At 39.7% G+C, this 20,587-nt stretch overlaps 1 protein-coding gene across 3 annotated transcripts in view; it reads left to right on the top strand.

Annotated features, from left to right (window-relative positions):
* Positions 1 to 20,587, top strand: part of kcnab1b (potassium voltage-gated channel subfamily A regulatory beta subunit 1b) — a 175,462-nt gene that overhangs the window by 43,064 nt on the left and 111,811 nt on the right. For all 3 annotated transcript variants that reach the window (XM_061920157.1, XM_061920156.1, XM_061920155.1), the window contains one exon: positions 2,168 to 2,599. In XM_061920157.1, coding sequence (XP_061776141.1) covers positions 2,385 to 2,599 — 215 coding nt within the window. In that variant the 5' untranslated portion in view covers positions 2,168 to 2,384. The remainder of the gene's footprint in view (positions 1 to 2,167; positions 2,600 to 20,587) is intronic.

Here is a 20,587-nt window from a genome sequence, read left to right on the forward strand (position 1 = left end):
GACGTTGAGCAACTCAAACATAACTTTGAAACATGCTTTTTGATGACGTTCAATCAATGTTGGGTTCTGATATTGATCTGACCATTGAATTTTGGTCATTTTCCAACCAATATTCTACAACACAAATACAACGTTGAAACAAAATATTGTTTGACGTTTTTTTTATCAATGTTGGGTTCAGAAGTTGATTTGACCACTGAATATTGGTCATTTCCCAACCAATATTCTACAACACAAATACAACGTTGATACAACATGCTTTTTGACTACGTTTATTCAATGTCAGGTTGTGATGTTAGTTTGACCTTTTGAAATTTGGTAATTTTCCAACAAATATTTAACAACTCAAACACGACGTTGAAACAACATGCTTTTTGACGACGTTTATTCAATTTTGGGTTCTGACGTTGATTTGACCATTGAAATGTGGTCATTTTCCAACCAATATTCTACAACACAAATACAACGTTGAAACAACCTACTTTTTGAAGACGTTTATTCAATGTCAGTTTGTGATTTTAATTTGACCTTTGAATGTTGGTCATTATCCAACCAATATTCTACAACACAAATACAAAATCGAAACAACATGCTTTTTGACGACGTTCAATCAATGTTCGGTTCCGACGTTGCCCTGACCATTGAAATTTGGTCATTTTCCAACAAATATTCAACAACTCAAACATGACGTTGAAACAACATGCTTTTTGACGACGTTTATTCAATTTTGGGTTCTGACGTTGATTTGACCTTTGAAATTTGGTCATTTTCCAACCAATATTCTACAACACAAATACAACGTTGAAACAACCTACTTTTTGAAGACGTTATTCAATGTCAGTTTGTGATTTTAATTTGACCTTTGAATGTTGGTCATTTTCCAACCAATATTCTACAACACAAATACAAAATTGAAACAACATGCTTTTTGACGACGTTCAATCAATGTTGGGTTCCGACGTTGCCCTGACCATTGAAATTTGGTCATTTTCCAACAAATATTCAACAACTCAAACATGACGTTGAAACAACATGCTTTTTGACGACGTTTATTAAATTTTGGGTTCTGACGTTGATTTGACCATTGACATTTGGTCATTTTCCAACCCATATTCTACAACACAAATACACCGTTGAAACAACCTACTTTTGGAAGACGTTTATTCAATGTCAGTTTGTGATTTTAATTTGACCATTGAAATTTGGTCATTTTCCAACCAATAGTCTACAACACAAATGCAACCGTGAAACAACCTGCTTTTTGACAATGTTTATTCAATGTCAGGTTGTGACGTTAATTCGACCATTGAAAGTTGGTCATTTCCCAACTAACAACTTGGATCCAACGTTGGATAGCAAATTTGTCTTAATTTACAAATACAACTATTTTGCAACGTTGTTTCAAAGTCAGTTTTAAAGGACACGTATGTATAATCAACGTTGTATCAATGTCTTGTGCCTGCTGGGGTTCCTTTTTGCTTTGTTGTTTCGATACATGGCTATATTATCAAATTCTTAGTGAAAATACCATGATTTGGGATGAAGATACTTCTAAAACACGAACAACACAATATGAAATTGCCCACATTTTTGAGCAAAAAGAAGGTGTTCCAAAATGAGCTGTTGGAAAACAAGCCTAAAATCATTATTGTGTTTGTTGAACCTGTCAAAATCATATTTAGGTCCAGAATTACGAAATGATAAGTGCCAATGTTGTCAGCATAAGATGGAGCCTTTTAAGTTGTGCTGATCCAAGACGTTTTAAAAAACCGAACATTCTTCATTGGGTCAAAGGTTGAAGCCTCAACTCGTTTTGGACAACACTGCGTATTAATCAGTGTGTCGCAGGTATATTGAAATCTATGTAAAACCATGGTACAGAAATGCCATTCCTGATTTTGTGTGAATTCTTTCTTGAAAACTTTCTTCAATTAAAGCTGAAAGTTTTGACTACTATTACATCTTGATTGTTTTATTTCACACCCATTGTGGCGGTCTATGAATACTGTGCTCTTCTGTGTCATTCTACTTTTTGTACTTGCTCTCTGAGCAGCCTGATTAAACCATCCAATAGACTAATTGGATAGTAGCAGGCGGCGGCAGTTTAATTAGAAAAAGGAAATGCAGACATTATTGAGAGTGATGGATCTTTTTGTCATGTTTCCAGCTGGAATCAGACCTTCTCTAAAGACACCGATCAGGACCGCATGGCTGTTACATCGGCCTGAGCTCTTCCTCACACCCGCCCGTGACTTCCATATGAGATTCCGGAGCACCGAGCAGAGTTGGCCCAGACTTTTGACTTTCCGCCGTTATAAAAAGGAGCGGTTATCTCGGCCTCGGAGCAGCTCTAGTGGTAGTGGTGTTGGTTTCTGCCCACAGCCATGCAGGTGTCTTTCGCGTGCACAGACCATGGGCTGAAGGCCCCGCGTAACGGCGAGCACAGCAAGCAGAACACCACCAGCCCAAACACCACCAGCCAGGCCCGGGCTCGCTTCCGCACTGTGGCCCTGATAGCTCGAAGCCTCGGCTCCTTCACCCATCGCTACCACCACAACCTCAAAGAGTCCACCGCCAAGCTCACGGGCATGAAGTACAGGTATGTTGTTGTTTTTCCTCCTGGTAATTTCTTACCAATACAACCAGAACTGAAGATGGTTGCACTAATGGGAGAAAATGAATCGGAAAACTTGATTGTGAAAATGAAGACGAGCAGCAACAGGCGTTGAGTGGGATGATGTGGGTGAGTGTCCACGTTGTCTGAGAGACGAGAACAATTATTTTTAGAGGAAGAGCTGTTGGCAGCTTTGTATGATTATTTGACACATGATATGGACTCGATGAACTACAATCCATAAAGGACTATGTACAGTCGCGGTCAAAAATGTACATACACTTGTAAAGAACATAATATCGTGACTTTCCAATAACTTCTACAACTCTTATCTTTTTGTGATAGAGTGATTGAAGCACATACTTGTTTGTCACAAAAAACATTTATGAAGTTTGGGTTTTTTATGAATTTATTATGGGTCTACTGAAAATGTGACCAAATCTGCTGGGTCAAAAGTATAAAAACAGCAATGTTAATATTTGATTACATGTCCCTTGGCAAGTTTCACTGCAATATGGCCCTTTTGGTTGCCATCCACAAGCTTCTGGCAAGCTTCTGCTTGAATTGTTGACCATTCCTCTTGACAAAATTGGTGCAGTTCAGCTAAATTTGTTGCTTTTCTGACAAGGACTTGTTTCTTCAGCATTGTCCACATGTTTAAGTCAGGACTTTGGGATGGCCATTCCAAAACCTTAATTCTAGCCTGATTTAGCCATTCCTTTACCACTTTCTACATGTGTTTGGAGTCATTGTCCTGTTAGAACACCCAACTGCGCCCAAGACCCAACCTCTGGGCTGATGATTTTTGGTTGTCCTGAAGAAGTTAGAGGTAATCCTCTTTGTTCCTTGTCCCAGTTAAAGTACCAGTTCCATTGGCAGCAAAACAGACCCAGAGCATAATATTACCACCACAATGCTTGACGGTAGGTATGCTGTTCCTAGGATTAAAGGCATCGCCTTTTATCCTCCAAACATATTGCTGGGTATTGTGGCAAAACTGCATAATAATTGTTTCATCTGACCACAGAGCTTTCCTCTAGAACAGGGGTGTCAAACTCAAATACAGAGTGGGCCAAAATTTTAAACGGAACAAAGCCGCGGGCCAAGGTTGAACAAATTAACCTTTTAATAGGGACCCAAACAAGTTTTGCATTAAAAATTGAACAAGCAAAGCTTATATAACTTTAGTGACATGCAAAATCCGGTTTCAAATTATAATAACAATAATTAAAAGAATGTCAATGGCATATCAAATAAAATTTAAATAAAAGTCTTTTTTTCTATTTGCAATCTTCTGAGGTAAATATCAATTTTTTTTCACAGGATAATAATACATTTGAAAATAAAATAACAATAATGAATGAACCAACCATTGAAGCCTTGAAGTAGCAAGAGAAAATGCATGAATAAAACGTTAATTATTGGTCAGTTTACAGGAAGTTTCCCGTAAGAGTTAGTGCTGCAAGGGTTTCTGGGTATTTGTTCTGTTGTGTTACGGTGCGGATGTTCACCCGAAATGTGTTTGTCATTCTTGTTTGGTGTGGGTTCGCAGTGTGGCACATATTTGTAACAGAGCTAAAGTTGTTTATACGGCCACACTCAGTGTGACCTGTATGACTGTTGACCAAGTATGCCTTGCATTCACTTGTGCGTGTGTGTGTGTAAAAGCCACAAATATTATGTGACACGCTGTTAGTATGGAGGAAAAGCGGACGTGACGACAGGTTGTAGAGAACGCTAAAGGCAGTGCCTTAAATGCACGCCCCCAATATAGTTGTCCAGGTGGAAATCGGTAGAAATTTGGGAGAATGGTTGCCCCGGGAGATTTTTGGGAAGGGCACTGAACTTTGGGAGTCTACCGGGAAAATTAGGAGGGTTGGCAAGTGTGAGTTTTAGCGGTGAATGCGGTGTTACAGCGGCACCGACGCTGTATAACACTGGCAGGCCAGCTCTAATGCTAAATTGATATTGCCTCAAGGGCCAAATTAAATTACAAATTTGGCCCGCGGGCCAGAGTTTGACACCCATGCTCTAGAAGGTCTTATACTTGTCCATGTGATGTAGATGGCTACCAAAAGTGCCTTATTGCAGTGAAACTTGCCAAGGGACATGTAAACAAATATTAACATTGCTGTATGTATACTTTTGACCCAGCAGATTGGGTCACATTTTCGGTAGACCCATAATAAATTCATAAAACAACCAAACTTCATGAATGTTTTTGGTGATTAACATACTGTATATGTGCTCCAATCACTCTATCACAAAAAAATAACAGTCGTACAAATTATTGGAAATTCATGACAGCCATGACATTATGTTCTTTACAAGTGTATGTAAACTTTTGATTGTGACTGTATGTGGAAATCCACAGTGTGTTTACATTCAACAGCATTAAAAAAAAAAAAACACACTTAAAAATAATTAAACGTTTGATATAGTTAGCGAAACATTTATTATTATTTTTCCGGGAGATGTCACAAAAAATATTGTTGTTAGACAGAGTAAGCCCTGTAAAATAATGTACAGAAAGGACAGGGAGGTCGGGCAGGTGCAGATATTGAAGGATATGAAAAAAATATATATTTTAAGACATACGTTTTGCAATTACTGTAAAAAGAAGTAATACCTACTTGGCAGTGGTGTGCAGTCAGGCCCAGCAAGGCCTTCTCTGCTGGCCTAACATAACCATAAATCATGATCATAATTAAAGACAAGTTATTTTTTATTTATTTTCCCTAAATATATAAAACTATTCATATTCTCCTAATGCAGGGTCAGCAACCCGTGGCTCCGGAACCGCATGCGGCTCTTTGGCCACTCTGACGTGGCTCAGCTGCATAATCGCCGACCCCCCCGTATATTTCCGTGGGTTTACGGATTTTGATGCCTCCGCCGGACATCACTCGGGGCTAACATTCTCCGATTTTCACTCGGACTACAATATTGAGGGCATGCCGTGATGGCTTTACTTTTAACGTCCTCTACAACATGTCATCGCGCCTGCCTTTACACCATGCTTTCTGCGTGGTGCGTGCCAGCCGGACGCATGCGTTTTGCTACTTCTATCGTCACACGTACGAGATTGCAAGGCATACTTGGTCAACAGCCATACAGGTTACACTGAAGGTTGTGATACAAACAACTTTAAGACACTTACTAATTTGCGCCACACTGTGAATCCACGCCAAACAAGAATGACAAACACATTTCGGGAGAACATCTTCACAGTAACACAACATAAACGCAACACAACAAATAGCCAGAATCCTTTACATCCATGACTCTTCCTGACTATATTATACACCCCCGCGCCCCCAACCCCGCCCACCTCAACCGACGCACGGAGGGGGGGGAGGGGTAGCGGGGGTTTGGTGAAATGGTTTACCCGCCACTTTCAAACGAATCAAACGACTACGAGCGGTACCACTGGCTTATACGGCGTCGGATGGGTGCTACAAATTGTGAGTTCAAATATTTCATTTCGTTATTTTTTCATGTTTCATAATGTCAGTGACGATAAGCATGGAGGCTGTCATTGAAGTTTGAGTGTTGAATTAATACATAGTAAAGCTGTTTCTTCTGACAACAAACTGTAATTGAAGCTAAAATATTTTTGGGGATAACTTATTGTAACTTATTTAATATATTACAGCAGCACCCTCAGGGGTTCCGCAGAGGTACTGCAGAGGGATTGTGAAATCTTTGGTAGATTAGACTTTTATTAAAATATTTTTTTACATTCTCTACTTATTTTTTTTTTGCCGCAACTATAGATCTCTTTAATTAATATTAACACGATGTAGCTGTCAAGGACTGCTGTCGGTCTTGACGCAAGGAACGGATCCCAGACATCACCGAAGAGGCCAACAAACGACAGGGATGGGTGGGTGGGAGCTTCAAACGAGGCAAAACATTTATTTGATTCGGCCATCAGTGCCAAAATCTTGTCAAGCCTCTCTGCCATTGAAATCTCTGCGGGGTTCGTATTTGGCTCGATGATTCTGTCAGGGACTGCGGTCGGTCTTGAACCCCAAGATGTAGAGATGGCAGGCGTAGCGCAGGAAAACATGACTTTAATGTCAAAAAAAAAAAATAGTGCAACTGGTAAGTGCACATGCAGGTAAACCAGGCAACAGGCGACAGGATACAATAGAGCCCTGACTGGAGGGCGAGGCAAGCATAAAGAGTAGCCTGAGTTGCAATTGCAACCAGGTGTCCCAGTCTGCCAATCAGGGGCAGGTGAGGGAAACGCGCGCTCAGGGAGACATGCAGGAAATGGAACCAAAATAACAGTGCTGACAGGAAATATATATACAAACATAACCAAACTGTCAGTAACAAGCCTGACATTAGCGTAGTTTACAAAGAGCAGTCACATGAGCCTGCTACGAACTGGATCCTGCCGGTTTAAACAAAAAAAAACGATATTATTGTAATTATGTTAGCATTTAAGATAGCTAGCGAATAGTTGACCACTAGAGAGTTCCGATCACCCCGCCAGTTTTCAGCTCGCGGTTAGCAACGCAAGCTGCCAGCTAGCAATTAGCACTTTAGCCGCGATTAACGTACGAGTTGTCAGCTGGCGATTAACGCGTCAGTTGCCCGGTAGCAATTAGCCGCGAAAGCTGCCAGCTCGTGATTGTCAATCTAGCTGTAAGTTAGCAACTAACAATTGGGGCTCTAGTTGTCAGCTGGCGAGTAGCGCACCAGTTGTCAGCTAGGAAATTAGTAGTGTAGCTGTCAACTAGTAATTAGTGCACCAGCTGTTAGCTAGCAATTACAGCACCAGTGATTAGCGTGCTAGTTCCCAGCTAGCTACTAGCACCGCAGTGCCAAATTATTTGAACATTTTCGGTACCTTTTGGACAAGTTTAATTCAAAACTACATTTCATACAAGTCATATAATTAGAGGGGCTCTGCGATGAGGTGGCGACTTGTCCAGGGTGTACACTGCCTTCTGCCCGATTGTAGCTGAGATAGGCACGAGCGCCCCCCGCAACCCCAAGGGTAATAAGTGGTAGAAAATGGATGGATGGATGGATAATTAGAGGGTTAGTCTCTGGCTTGGAAAACCTTGAAGACCTCAGCATTGTAGGATTATGAAATACAAAAACAAATTGTTACCAATAATGAATGTCGCATATTACAACTTTTTTGTAACTGTAGTACCTTTTTTAATTCAATAATTTACAATAATAATTATACAATATTTAAAAATCTTAACAAACATTATTGTCAGACTTGCCCCTGACATTTTGGTTGTGTTTTAATTTTTACTCTGTGTGTAGTATTTCCTGTCAGCGCTCTTGTTTTGGTTTTCTTTCCTGTTTGTCTCCCTGAGTGCTGTGTACCCTCAGCTGTGGCTGATTGGCACCTTGCCACACCTGGTGTCAATCAGCCAGTGCTATTTGAACCTGCCTTCCCATCTGGTCTGTGCTGGATTATTGTGGTTTCTACCTGTCGTGTCGATGTCAGTCTAGCTGTATGCGGTAGCGGTAAGCTATATTCTGGAGCTGTTTGTAGCTTACTGTCTTTTTGTTCCTAGTTCCTGTTTGATGGATCCCTGTTCCCTGTTCCCAGTTTGTCCTCCTAGTTTCTGGTTTGTGTTTTTTTGTCTTTATTTCATGGACACTAAATTATGATTTCCCGCATAATGCCTGCCGCCTTCTCTGCATCTTGGGGTTCGTCACCAACTCAATGTGACAATTATATACAGCATGTGAGTGTAATATACTTTTGTGTTATAACATTTGTATCATCACAAATACCTTTCATTACTAATTTTGTTTACATTGCCTTGCTCTATAAACATACATACATACAGTACATACATATATACATACATACATAAAACAGCGGTTAACTTATTTCTACCCTTGTACGAATGTTAAAATGCCATTTCACAGTATTAAAGATTAATTGAGTAGGTCCTTATCTATTTTCAAAATGATTTAGAAAATGTTACTTGAATATAAAATTGTTGGCACTTTGTGTTTAACATAGAGAAAGTAAGATTTAGGGGAGTAAAGCTCCATAGTAGTTATGATACAAACTCTCACTTGGGTAGCTGATTTACGTAACAGGATAGTGTTGTGGACCAGTACAGTGGACCTCTCCATGTGTGCCCGAGTGGGAGTTGTAACAAGTAAACACTCTCTTATCAATGAGTGGGCTCTCCACTCGGAACAACGCCAACGTCTTTTAGAGCCATGAAGCGAAATGACTTGAGCGAATGAATGGAGGACACGAGATTGCCGTTTGACACAATTTCAGAAAAAAACCAAGTAACAAGTGAGGGTCTTGGGTCAGCTGACAGAAAAGAAAGCCATCAGCAGAATGCGAGTAGGTTGGGTGCAAAGTGGATGAATGTGTAATAAGCTTCTGCTTGTCACACCATCTCATCTCGTTTCCATAACAACATGCAAACAACAGACGTCAATCAGTTTACAGCACTAAATATCGCACCATGATGCATTGCGTTAAATGGTTTAGCACACACACACAAAAAAAAAAAAACTCGTACTACTGTACATAGTGATTTCTTATAATAGCTTATTGATGAAATTACAAATTAAAATGATCCATAAACCGTGATAAATTACTTAAACCATGTACTGTCAAATGCTAAATATAAAAAAGACAGACCGTGATAAAATCCCAAACCGTTCCTTAGAACCGGGGGTGTCAAACTCCTTTTAGATCGGGGGCCACATGGAGAAAAATATACTCCCAAGTGGGCTGGACTGGTTAAATCAAGGCCCGAGAACTTAAAAATAAAGACAACTTCAGATTATTTTCTGTGTTTAAAAATAGAACAAGCACATTCTGAAAATGTACACAGCATAATGTTGTTGTTTAGTTTTTTTATACTTACATGTTGCGGTTAATAGTATTCTATCTTTATTTGTTATTATTTGTACAAACCCCGTTTCCATATGAGTTGGGAAATTGTGTTAGATTTAAATTTATATGGAATACAATGATTTGAAAAACCTTTTTAACACATATTTAATTGAATGCACTACAAAGACAAAATATTTGATGTTCAAACTCATATTTTTTTTTTTTTTTGGCAAATAATAATCAACTTAGAATTTCATGGCTGCAACACGTGACAAAGTAGTTGGGAAAGGGCATGTTCACCACTTTGTTACATCACCTTTTCTTTTAACAACACTCAATAAACGTTTGGGAACTGGGGAAGTTAATTGTTGAAGCTTTGAAAGTAGAATTCTTTCCCATTCTTGTTTTATGTAGAGCTTCAGTCGTTCAACAGTCCGGGGTCTTCGCTGTCGTATTTTACGCTTCATAATGCGCCACACATTTTCGATGGGAGACAGGTCTGGACTGCAGGCGGGCCAGGAAAGTACCCTCACTCTTTTTTTACGAAGCCACGCTGTTGTGACACTTGTCTTGCTGAAATAAGCAGGGGCGTCCATGATAACGTTGCTTGGATGACAACATATGTTGCTCCACAACCTGTATGTACCTTTCAGCATTAATGGTGCCTTCACAGATGTGTCAGTTACCCATGCCTTGGGCACTAATGCACCCCCATACCATCACGCATGCTGGCTTTTGAACTTTGCGCCTATAACAATCCGAATGGTTATTTTTCTCTTTGTTCTGAAGGACACCACGTCCTCTGTTTCCAAATATGATTTGAAACTCGTCAGACCACAGAACACCTTTCCACTTTGCATCAGTCCATCTTAGGGCCCAGCCAAGCCGGCGGCGTTTCAGTATATTGTTGGTAAATGGGTTTGGCTTTGCATAATAGAGTTTTAACTTGCACCTACAGAAGTAGCGACCAACTCTAGTTACTTACAATGGTTTTAAGAAGTGTTCCTGAGCCCATGTGGTGATATCCCTTACACACTGATGTCGGTTTTATGATAGTCCGTAATATCATCGCTTACGTGCAGTGATTTCTCCAGATTCTCTGAACTTTTTGATAATTTTACGGACTGTAGATGGTAAAATCCCTAAATTCCTTGCAATAGCTCGTTGAGAAATGTTGTTCTAGAACTGTTCGACAATTTGCTTTGAAAGTGGTGACCCTCGCCCCATCGTTGTTTGTGAATTACTAACATTTCATGGAAGCTGATTTTATACCCAATCATGGCACCCACCTGTTCCCAATTAGCCTGCACACCTGTGGGATGTTCCACATAAGTGTTTGATGAGCATTCCTCAACTTTGAGTATTTATTGCCCCCTTTCCAAACTTCTTTGTCATGTGTTGTTGGCATCAAATTCTAAAGTTAATGATTATTTGCAAAAAAAATAAAGTTTATGAGTTTGAACAACAAATATGTTGTCTTTGTAGCATATTCAACTGAATATGGGTTGAAAATGATTTGCAAATCATTGTATTCCGTTTATATTGACATCTAACACAATATTCCAACTCACATGGAAACGGGGTTTGGACTTCCTGAATAAATTGTGTGATAATGTTCATTGGTGTTAATTTTCAATATATCAAGACAAAAAAATATATATATATATCAAAATCAAACTACAGAATGTTATTTATGCAGCTTGATAATTTTCCCCGACTGGTGCACTAACATCTGGTTTATTGTTATTTTTTTTACATATGTAGCGTAATCTACAAAGATAAATATAATTTTTATTGCGACATCTTGTGGACACATTTAGAACAATAGTTTCTTTCATTCAAAAATATGGGCTCATTTTTATACTGGCAAACTCAGCCCGCGGGCTGAATAAAACCGGTTTGCGGGCTGGATTGGGCCCGCGGGCCGTACGTTTGACACCCTTGCTTAGAATAATGTATTGTGTAACGTAATGCACTGATTTACTTGGTGGCAAAGCTTAGCTCCATCTATTTTGAATATGACCAATGTAATATCCTGTAACTACTTGGTGTCGGATCAATACCTAAATGTGTGGTATCATCCAAATTTAATGCGAAGTGTCAAACAACAGAAGAATAAGTGATTATAACATTTGAACAGAAGTGTAGATAAAACATGTTAAAACAGGAAGCAAGCAGATATTAACAGTAAATAAACAAGAAGATTAATAATCAATTTTTACAGCTCGTCCTTTATAATGTTGACAAAATAATAGAATGATAAATGACACACTATGTTACTGCATACTTAACTTCCTTTTATTGTCATTCAAATGTGAACATTACAGTACAGCAACATTGTGTTACATTAGGTCATGGTAGTGCAGGATAAAAGAGAAATAAGGTGTAGATAAATATATTGCACTTTTACATGGGCATCCATGTTTATAGATGTTTGTTATGTTGTCTTTATATTCCAGCGAGTTAATCCGTTTTGGGGAGGAATTGAGGGGATTATTATGATGCGTTCAAGAGTGTTATGGCCTAAAGAAAGAAGCTGTTACAGAACCTGGAGGTTCTGCTACAGAGGCTGCGGAACCTCTTTCTAAAGTCCAGAAGTGAAAACACTCCTTGGTGGGGGTGGGAGGAGTCTCTACAGATTTTCTGAGCCCTGGTCAGGCAGCGGCTTTTTACGATCTCCTGGATAGGAGGAAAAGGAGTCCTGATTATCTTTTCCGCCATCCTCACCACTTTCTGCAGAGACTTCCAGTCTGAGGCTCTGCAGGCTCCAGTCCAGACAAAGATGCAGTTGGTCAGTAGGCTCTCTATAATGCCTCTGTAGAATGTGGAATGGGGGGAGGGAGCTGTGCTCTTTTCATCCCACGCAAAAAGTGCATGCTCTGCTCAGCTCTTTTTATAAGAGCTCCGGTGTGTAGGGACCAGGTCATGTTGTCAGTTATCTGCACCCTCAGGAACTCAGTGCTGCTTACCATCTCCACTGCTGTGCCGTTGATGATATGTCAGCAAACTAATAAGGAGCCTTTGTTTGTTTACTTACCGTATTTTTCGGACAATAAGTCGCAGTTTTTTTCATAGTTTGGCCGGGGGTGCGACATATACTCCGGAGCGACTTATGTGGGAAATTATTAACGCGTTTCCGTAAAATATCAAATAATATTATTTATCTCATTCGTGGAAGAGACGAAGAAAATGTCAGCAATCGTCACACACACGTCCATCAATAAGAATTTGGCGGGGAAGGGTCATGGCAGAAGTGCATTGTGGGTCATGGGATGCTAACTGCTATATGCTATATGCTACTGCTGTAGCTATTAAAATGGATCATTTCATCGTTGGCGGTAACTTATAAAAACTGAGAAGGGCTGAACAAAAACGGCACTGAAAAGGAGATCATGTCCTGCAGATTACAAGCTGGACGTAGTGAAATATGCAGCAGAAAACGACAAGAGGAAGCGGCGCATACCTTTGGAGTTGGCAGAGTTGTTTAGAAGTGACATCGAGGAAGAAGGTTTCATCGGATTTATCGATTAGGAGAGACAGATTGTTTGGTAAACGTATAGCATGTTCTATAAGTTATAGTTATTTGAATGACTCTTACCATAATATGTTACGTTAACATACCAGGCACCTTCTCAGTTGGTTATTTATGCGTCATATAACGTACATTTATTCAGGCTGTTGTTCACTATTCTTTATTTATTTTAAATTGTCTTTCAAATGTCTATTCTTGGTGTTGGATTTTATTTAATAAATTTCCCCCAAAAATGCGACGTATATATGTTTTTTTCCTTCTTTATTATGCATTTTCGGCCGGTGCGACGTATACTCCAGAGCAATTTATAATCCGAAAAATACGGTACTACTAAAAGACAAGTTGTCTATTATGTTCACGATTTTATTTAAGGATTAAATTGCAATAATAAACATATGTTTACTGTACCCTAAGATTTTGTGTGGCCCCTTTTATTTAGAAAAGTATTGAAAGGCATTGAAAAGTATCAAAATACATTTTGGTACCGGTACCAAGACATTGGTATTGGGACAACCCTAGGCCACACACATGATCAGGCCCCCACTGCCACAGGTATCTTGGAAACCCAATTAAGAATACCAATGTCGCCATTATTTTTTTTGCAATACCTTCCAAGATACCGTATTTTTCAGATTATAAAATCCAACAGCAAGAATAGACATTTGAAAGGCAATTTAAAAGAAATAAAGAATAGTGAACAACAGGCTGAATAAATGTACGTTATATGATGCATAAATAACCAACTGAGAAGGTGCCTGGTATGTTAACATAACATATTATGGTAAGAGTCATTCAAATAACTATAACATATAGAACATGCTCTACGGCGTGGTGAAGTTGGTAGATTGGCTGTGCCAGTAATCTGAGGGTTACTGGTTCAATCCCCACCTTCTACCATCCTAGTCACGTCCGTTGTGTCCTTGGGCAAGACACTTCACCCTTGCTCCTGATGGGACCTGGTGAGCGCCTTGCATGGCAGCTCCCGCCGTCAGTGTGTGAATGTGTGTGTGAATGGGCGAAAGTAGAGATACTGTCAAAGCGCTTTGGACTCCTTAAAAAGGGTTAGAAAAGCATTACACAAGTACAACCCATTTACCATTTACCATTCGTTTACCAAACAATCTTTCACTCCTAATCGATAAATCCGATGAAATCTTCTTCCTCGATGTTGCTTCTAAACAACTCTGCCAACTCCAAAGGTATGCGCCGCTTTCTCTTGTTGTTTTCTGCTGCATATTTCACTGCGTCTAGCTTGTAATCTGCAGTACATGATTTCCTCTTCGGTGCCATTTCTGTTTAGCCCTTCTCAGTTTTTATAAGTTACCGCCAACGATGAAATGATCCATTTTGATAGCTACGGCAGTAGCATATAGCAGTTAGCATTCCATTACCCACAATGCACTTCTGCCATGACCCTCCCCCGCCGAATTCTTATTGGTTGACGTGTGTGTGACGATTGCTGACATTTTCTTCGTCTCTTCCGCGAATGAGATAAATACTATTATTTGATATTTTACGGTAATGTGTTAATAATTTCAAACATAAGTCGCTCCGGAGTATATGTCGCACCCCAGGTTAAACTATGAAAAAAACTGCGATTTATAGTCCGAAATATACAGTAATTGTTTTTAAAACGTGGACCACATTTGTTGGAAAATCTCTTCTTTCCCACTCAAAACAAACAAACAAACAAACAAAAACATGCAACTTGTCTGCAAGATGAGCCTGCATGTGGTTGGTGGGCGTGCATACCGACGGCGCACTAATGTATTTGCACTGCATGTGCGAGACGCAGTGGGAGCATCCGAAGGCGTAGCAAGTCAAAGTGAAAAGAAACGGAGCATAAACTAATAATACCACCACCTGCGGTGTTTTTTGTTGTCATGACGACCCTAAAAATAGTGCCGCTCCGACTGCGGGGTCCCTCACTCGCAAACCTTCCGAGGTTGTTTGACCTTTTCTTGGTCATGCAGCCCAAAGCAGAGACGACGTCCATCAGGGTCATGAGGCAGGGGGGCACCTTTATGTTGTACATTGTAGAATCTTCATCAAGCCTTCTCCTGCTCGAAATATAACCCTTTTGTCCGCCATGGTTGGATGTGATGATTGTTTTGATGAAATTGACTGTAGGTGTGTGCATGAATGCCTGCCTCTGCTTGACTGCGCTTGTGTGTGTGCACGGACAGAGCCCATCATGCTTGATGGTGTGTGCCCTGACAAACTGCTTTACACAGTGCAAGAGGCCATGGTGGGGTTTCTTTTTCAAATGTGTTTCATATTTAATACAGAGCAGTAGTTCCATTGTAAAAATAGACTTAAAGGCCTTCTGAAACCCACTACTACCCACCACGCAGTCTGATAGTTTATATATCAATGAAGAAATATTAACATTGCAACACATGCCAATACGGCCTTTTTAGTTTACTAAATCCATCCATCCATTTTCTACCGCTTATTCCCTTTCAGGGTTGCGGGGGGCGCTGGCGGCTATCTCAGCTACAATCGGGCGGAAGGCAGGGTACACCCTGGACAAGTCGCCACCTCATCGCAGGGCCAACACAGATAGATAGACAACATTCAAACTCACATTCACACACTAGGGCCAATTTAGTGTTGCCAATCAACCTATCCCCAGGTGCATGTCTTTGGAAGTGGGAGGAAGCCGCAGTACCCGGAGGGAACCCACGCATTCACGGGGAGAACATGCAAACTCCACACAGAAAGATCCCGAGCCTGGATTTGAACCCACGACTGCAGGAACTTCGTATTGTGAGGCAGACGCACTAACCCCTCTGCCACCGTGAAGCCCCAGTTTACCAAATTACAAATTACAATTTTAAATTTCCCGGGAGTTTCGTCTTCGAAACGTTGTGTAATGATGACGTGTATGCAAGACGTCACAGGTTTTTAGGAAGTATGAGCGCTGCGCACACACACAGCTAAAAGTCGTCTGCTTTAACAGCATAATTACACAGTATTTTGGAGATTTGTGTTGCTGAATCTTTTGCAATTTGTTCAATTAATATTGGAGAAGTCACAGTAGAAAGATGGAGTTGGGAAGCTTTAGCCTTTGGCCACACAAACACACGGTGATTCCTTGTTTAAAATTCCTGGAGGTGAAACTTTCCTATGGATCAGAGCGCGGTCAAGAGAACATGGATCCCAACCACATGTCAACCAGCAGCACAAAGTCAGTTCTTACCGGAGAAAAGCTGAGCTTGTGCCGTCCATAGCTGCCGTCGACTCCCCTGAGACACTGCGCGTCAAGACACCCGTGGAGTGAAGTGAAGTGAATTATATTTATATAGTGATTTTCTCTAGTGACTCAAAGCACTTTACATAGTGAAACCCAATATCTAAGTTACATATAAACCAATGTGGGTGGCACTGGGAACAGGTGAGTAAAGTGTCTTGCCCAAGGACACAACAGCAGTGACTAGGATGGCGGAAGTGGGAATCGAACCTGGAACCCTCAAGTTGCTGGCACAGCCACTCTACCAACCAAGCTATACCGCACCGAGACACCTTTCCGACTATCAGGTACTATTTAACTCACTAAAACACTAGCAACACAATAGAAAGATAAGGGATTTCCCAGAATTAACCTAGTAAATGTGTCCAAAAACATCGGAATGCGTGCCAATGCAATCGTTTTTTGTTTTTTTTTCTAGTCCGTCGCTATCAATATCCTCAAACACGAATCTTTCATCCTCGCTCAAATTAATGGGGAAATTGTCGTTTTCTCGGTCCGAATAGCACTTTTTGTTGGAGGCTCCCATTAAAAATAATGTGAAAATGTGAGGAGCCATCAAACATGTGACGTCATCGTCTGCGACTTCCGGTAGAGGCAGGGCTTTTCTCTTAGCACCTAAAGTTGCAAACTTTATCGTGGATGTTCTCTACTAAATCCTTTCAGCATAAATATGGCAATATCGCGAAATGATCAAGTATGACACATAGAATGGACCTGCTATCCCCGTTTAAATAAAACAAATCTCATTTCAGTAGGCCTTTAAGTCTTTCACATCATCCTTACAGCGAATGTAAATTTGGCCCGTTGCCTCATTCCGTCTAAATTTGCTTTTTAGACATCATGAAGGGTGGCGAGCAAATGTAATATATATCAAGGTTGTCTCGATACCAATTTTCTGGCACCAGCATCGGTACCAAAATGTGTTTCGATACTTTTCGATACTTTCCTAAATAAAAGAGACCACAAAAAAAATTGCATTATTGGCTTGATTTAGAAAAAAAAAATCTTAAGGTACATTAAACATATGTTTATTATTGCAATTTAGTCCTTAAATAAAATAGTGAACATTCTAGACAACTTGCCTTTTAGTAGTAAGTAAACAAACAAAGACTAATTAGTCTGCTGACGTATGGAGTAACATATTGTATCATTTATCATATTATTTTGTCAACATTATAAAGGACAAGCTGTAAAAATGAATTATTAATCCATTTGTTCATTTAATGTTAATATATGCTTTTTTTCTGTTTCAACATGTTCTATCTTCACTTCTGTTAAAATGTATTAATCACTTATTCTTCTGTTGTTTGATACTTTACATTAGTTTTGGATCATACCACATATTTAGGTATCGATCCGATACCAATCAGGCACAGGATCATACATTGGTCATAATTTAAGACCCCATGTGTCCAGGGACATATTTCCTGAGTTTTTAAAAATAATATGAATTTAAAAATAATATCAATGTAATCATAGTAGTATCAACTAGATACACTCTTGTACTTGGTATCATTACAGTGAATGTCAGGTGTAGATCCATTCATGGCGTTTGTTTACATTGTGATGCCGGTGAGCTATTGTATCCTCCTACGGTGTGTAGTGAAGCATGTTTAGCTATTCCTCGTCCTGCGGTGATAATACTAATGTAAGAAACTTACTTTACTTGTCGCCATGGATGGGAGGATTAGTGATTTAGAAGTAGCTAAAACACTGCCGATTGCAGATGGACTTTAGCCGCTAACTAGCTAGCCGTGTCTTAAAGCACCTCTTCTTGAGGGTGTTTAAGTGTTAATGCGTCCATTCTCCCTTTCTGTCTACACTCTGTGTCTGTTTGTAAGTACTCCGTGATTGTGCGCTGCTGAACATGCTCCTCTGCTCGCAAAACCAGCAATGTCATGACGTGACAACAACGCACCGTCATGCCTGTTGAAAAAAATATTTTAAAAAAATATGGCGAACTGGTACTTTTCAATCAGATTATAATACCGTTTTTGATTCATTATTACCGCCATACTATACTAGTACCGGTATACAGTACAACCTTAGCTGTGAGAGCATGAAATAATGAGGCCAGTCCAAACATACTTTTGAGAATTGGACACTGCACATTTATAATCGCAATGCACGTCTTTTTTGAAGGTGCAACTCCACCTTATGAGATATAATGACATACTTTCTGTGGGTACTGTATGAGCACTTTCTGCTATTTTGATATATATATATATTTTTTTCTCGTTTTTTTTGGAGGCATTCACTGAATTTCTCAACATACTAAGTCAAGCACCTCAGATCTGCCCACATGTTCTTCAACAGCACATCAACCCACAGGCCAGCAGCTCTGTCTCTGCCTGAAATACAGCTACATGGTGTGTGGGGGGGATTTCTAGCACACACACACGTCACATTGTTGGAAGAAAAATGTTGAAAATAGCGTAAATAAATAGAAAAAAAAGCAGAGGTGGGTAGAAACGCGCTACATTTACTCCGTTACATCTACTTGAGTAACTTTTGGGATAAATTGTACTTCTAAGAGTAAATTTTATGCAACATACTTTTACTTTTACTTGAGTATATTTATAGAGAAGAAATGCTACTTTTACTCCGCTCCATTTATCTACTTGCAACTGTTTTTCATCGATCTGTTAATGTTTGTTTTGGTTTGTCACAGACCTTCAAAGTAGGATCTACGCATGCCTGCGTTCCACCAATCACATGCAGTCACTAGTGACGTCGGACCAATCAAACAGAACCAGGCGGTCACATGACCGTCACACGTGGAACCCGACTTAAACAAGTTGAAAAACTTATTGGGGTGTTACCATTTAGTGGTCAATTGTACGGAATATGTACTGTACTGTGAAATCTACTAATAAAAGTTTCTATCAATCAATCAAAAGTGTAAAGGAAAGAAGACACTTTTTATTTCAACCGTACTTCCCGTCAAAAGCCTAAAGACTGATCGCATAGTTCCTGTCTTCACAATAAAAGTGCCGCTCCATCGCGCCCGCGCTAACAAAATAAGAGTCTCTGAAAGCCAGCGCAAACAAGCTAGCAAGCTACGGAGTTTGCCGCCAATGTTTTTCTTGTAAAGTGTATTAAAACGAATATGGAAGCTGGACAAATAAGATGCCAAAACCTAACGAGGTTCATGTGGTATTATTTTTTTGTATTATTATTTTTTTTCTTTGTCATGAAAAACGGACGTTTTTGTCATGAAAAAGAGAGGTTTTTGTGGTTGGTACACCAATTCTTAAGTGTATATTGTGTTTTTTATGTTGATTAAATAAAAAATAAAAAATATATATATATTATTTTATTTTTTTTAAATAAAAATGAATACAAAATTCTTCTGCGGCCCGGTGGTTGGGGACCACTGGCTTAAGAGATATTCCTGGCTCTGAATTTGCTCATTGCTATTTTTATGTTTTTGTGCATTACTGTTTTTGTTGCCGTAATCAAACAGGTTACTCATCAGTTACTCAGTACTTGAGTAGTTTTTTCACAACATACTTTTTACTTTTACTCAAGTAAATATTTGGGTGACTAATCCTTACTTTTACTTGAGTAATAAATCTCTAAAGTAACAGTACTCTTACTTGAATACAATTTCTGGTTACTCTACCCACCTCCGCAAAAGCAAATACTTGACTAATGTGTGCAATGTAGGTTAGCATTACTTAATAAAATCATCTCCACATACTTTGTTCAACCTCAAGCTTGACACCTGTCATACACTGTAGATCCAAAGTTAGTAAATGTTATAAGTGTGTGAACATGTGGGATGACCAAAACGGGACAAATTAGGACTGCTGCCAAATGTGGAATCTGTGTCAGATTTCTTCTTAAACTGACATTAAACAGTACAGCGCTTCCTCACATAAGATTGCCCCAACTTAAGAGTGTTTTGTGTTATGAAACAACGTAGGGGCCCCTAAATAACCATTTAAAGAAGCAATATTTTAAAAGTATTAGGGTTGTACGGTATACTGGTATTAGTATAGCACTGCGATACTAATGAATCACATCGTGACATTGCTGGTTTTATGGTCAGAGGAGCATGTTCAGCAGTGCACACACACGGAGTACTTACAAGCAGACATGGTGTGTAGACAGAAAAGGGAGAACGGACGCATTTTGGCTTAAAAACTAAAGATAAAAGTGAAGTTATAACACTGAAACACCCTCAGGAAGAGGTGCTTTACAACATGGCTAGCTAGCTCGCGGCTAAAGTCCATCCGCAGTGTTGTAGCTACTTCTAAATCACTAATCCTCGCCTCCATGGTGACAAAGTATGTTTCTTACAAGTTTCACTATCACTGGAGGACAATGAATGCTTCA

This window comes from Nerophis ophidion, linkage group LG14 (genome assembly GCF_033978795.1).
Source record: "Nerophis ophidion isolate RoL-2023_Sa linkage group LG14, RoL_Noph_v1.0, whole genome shotgun sequence".
NCBI lineage: Eukaryota > Metazoa > Chordata > Actinopteri > Syngnathiformes > Syngnathidae > Nerophis > Nerophis ophidion.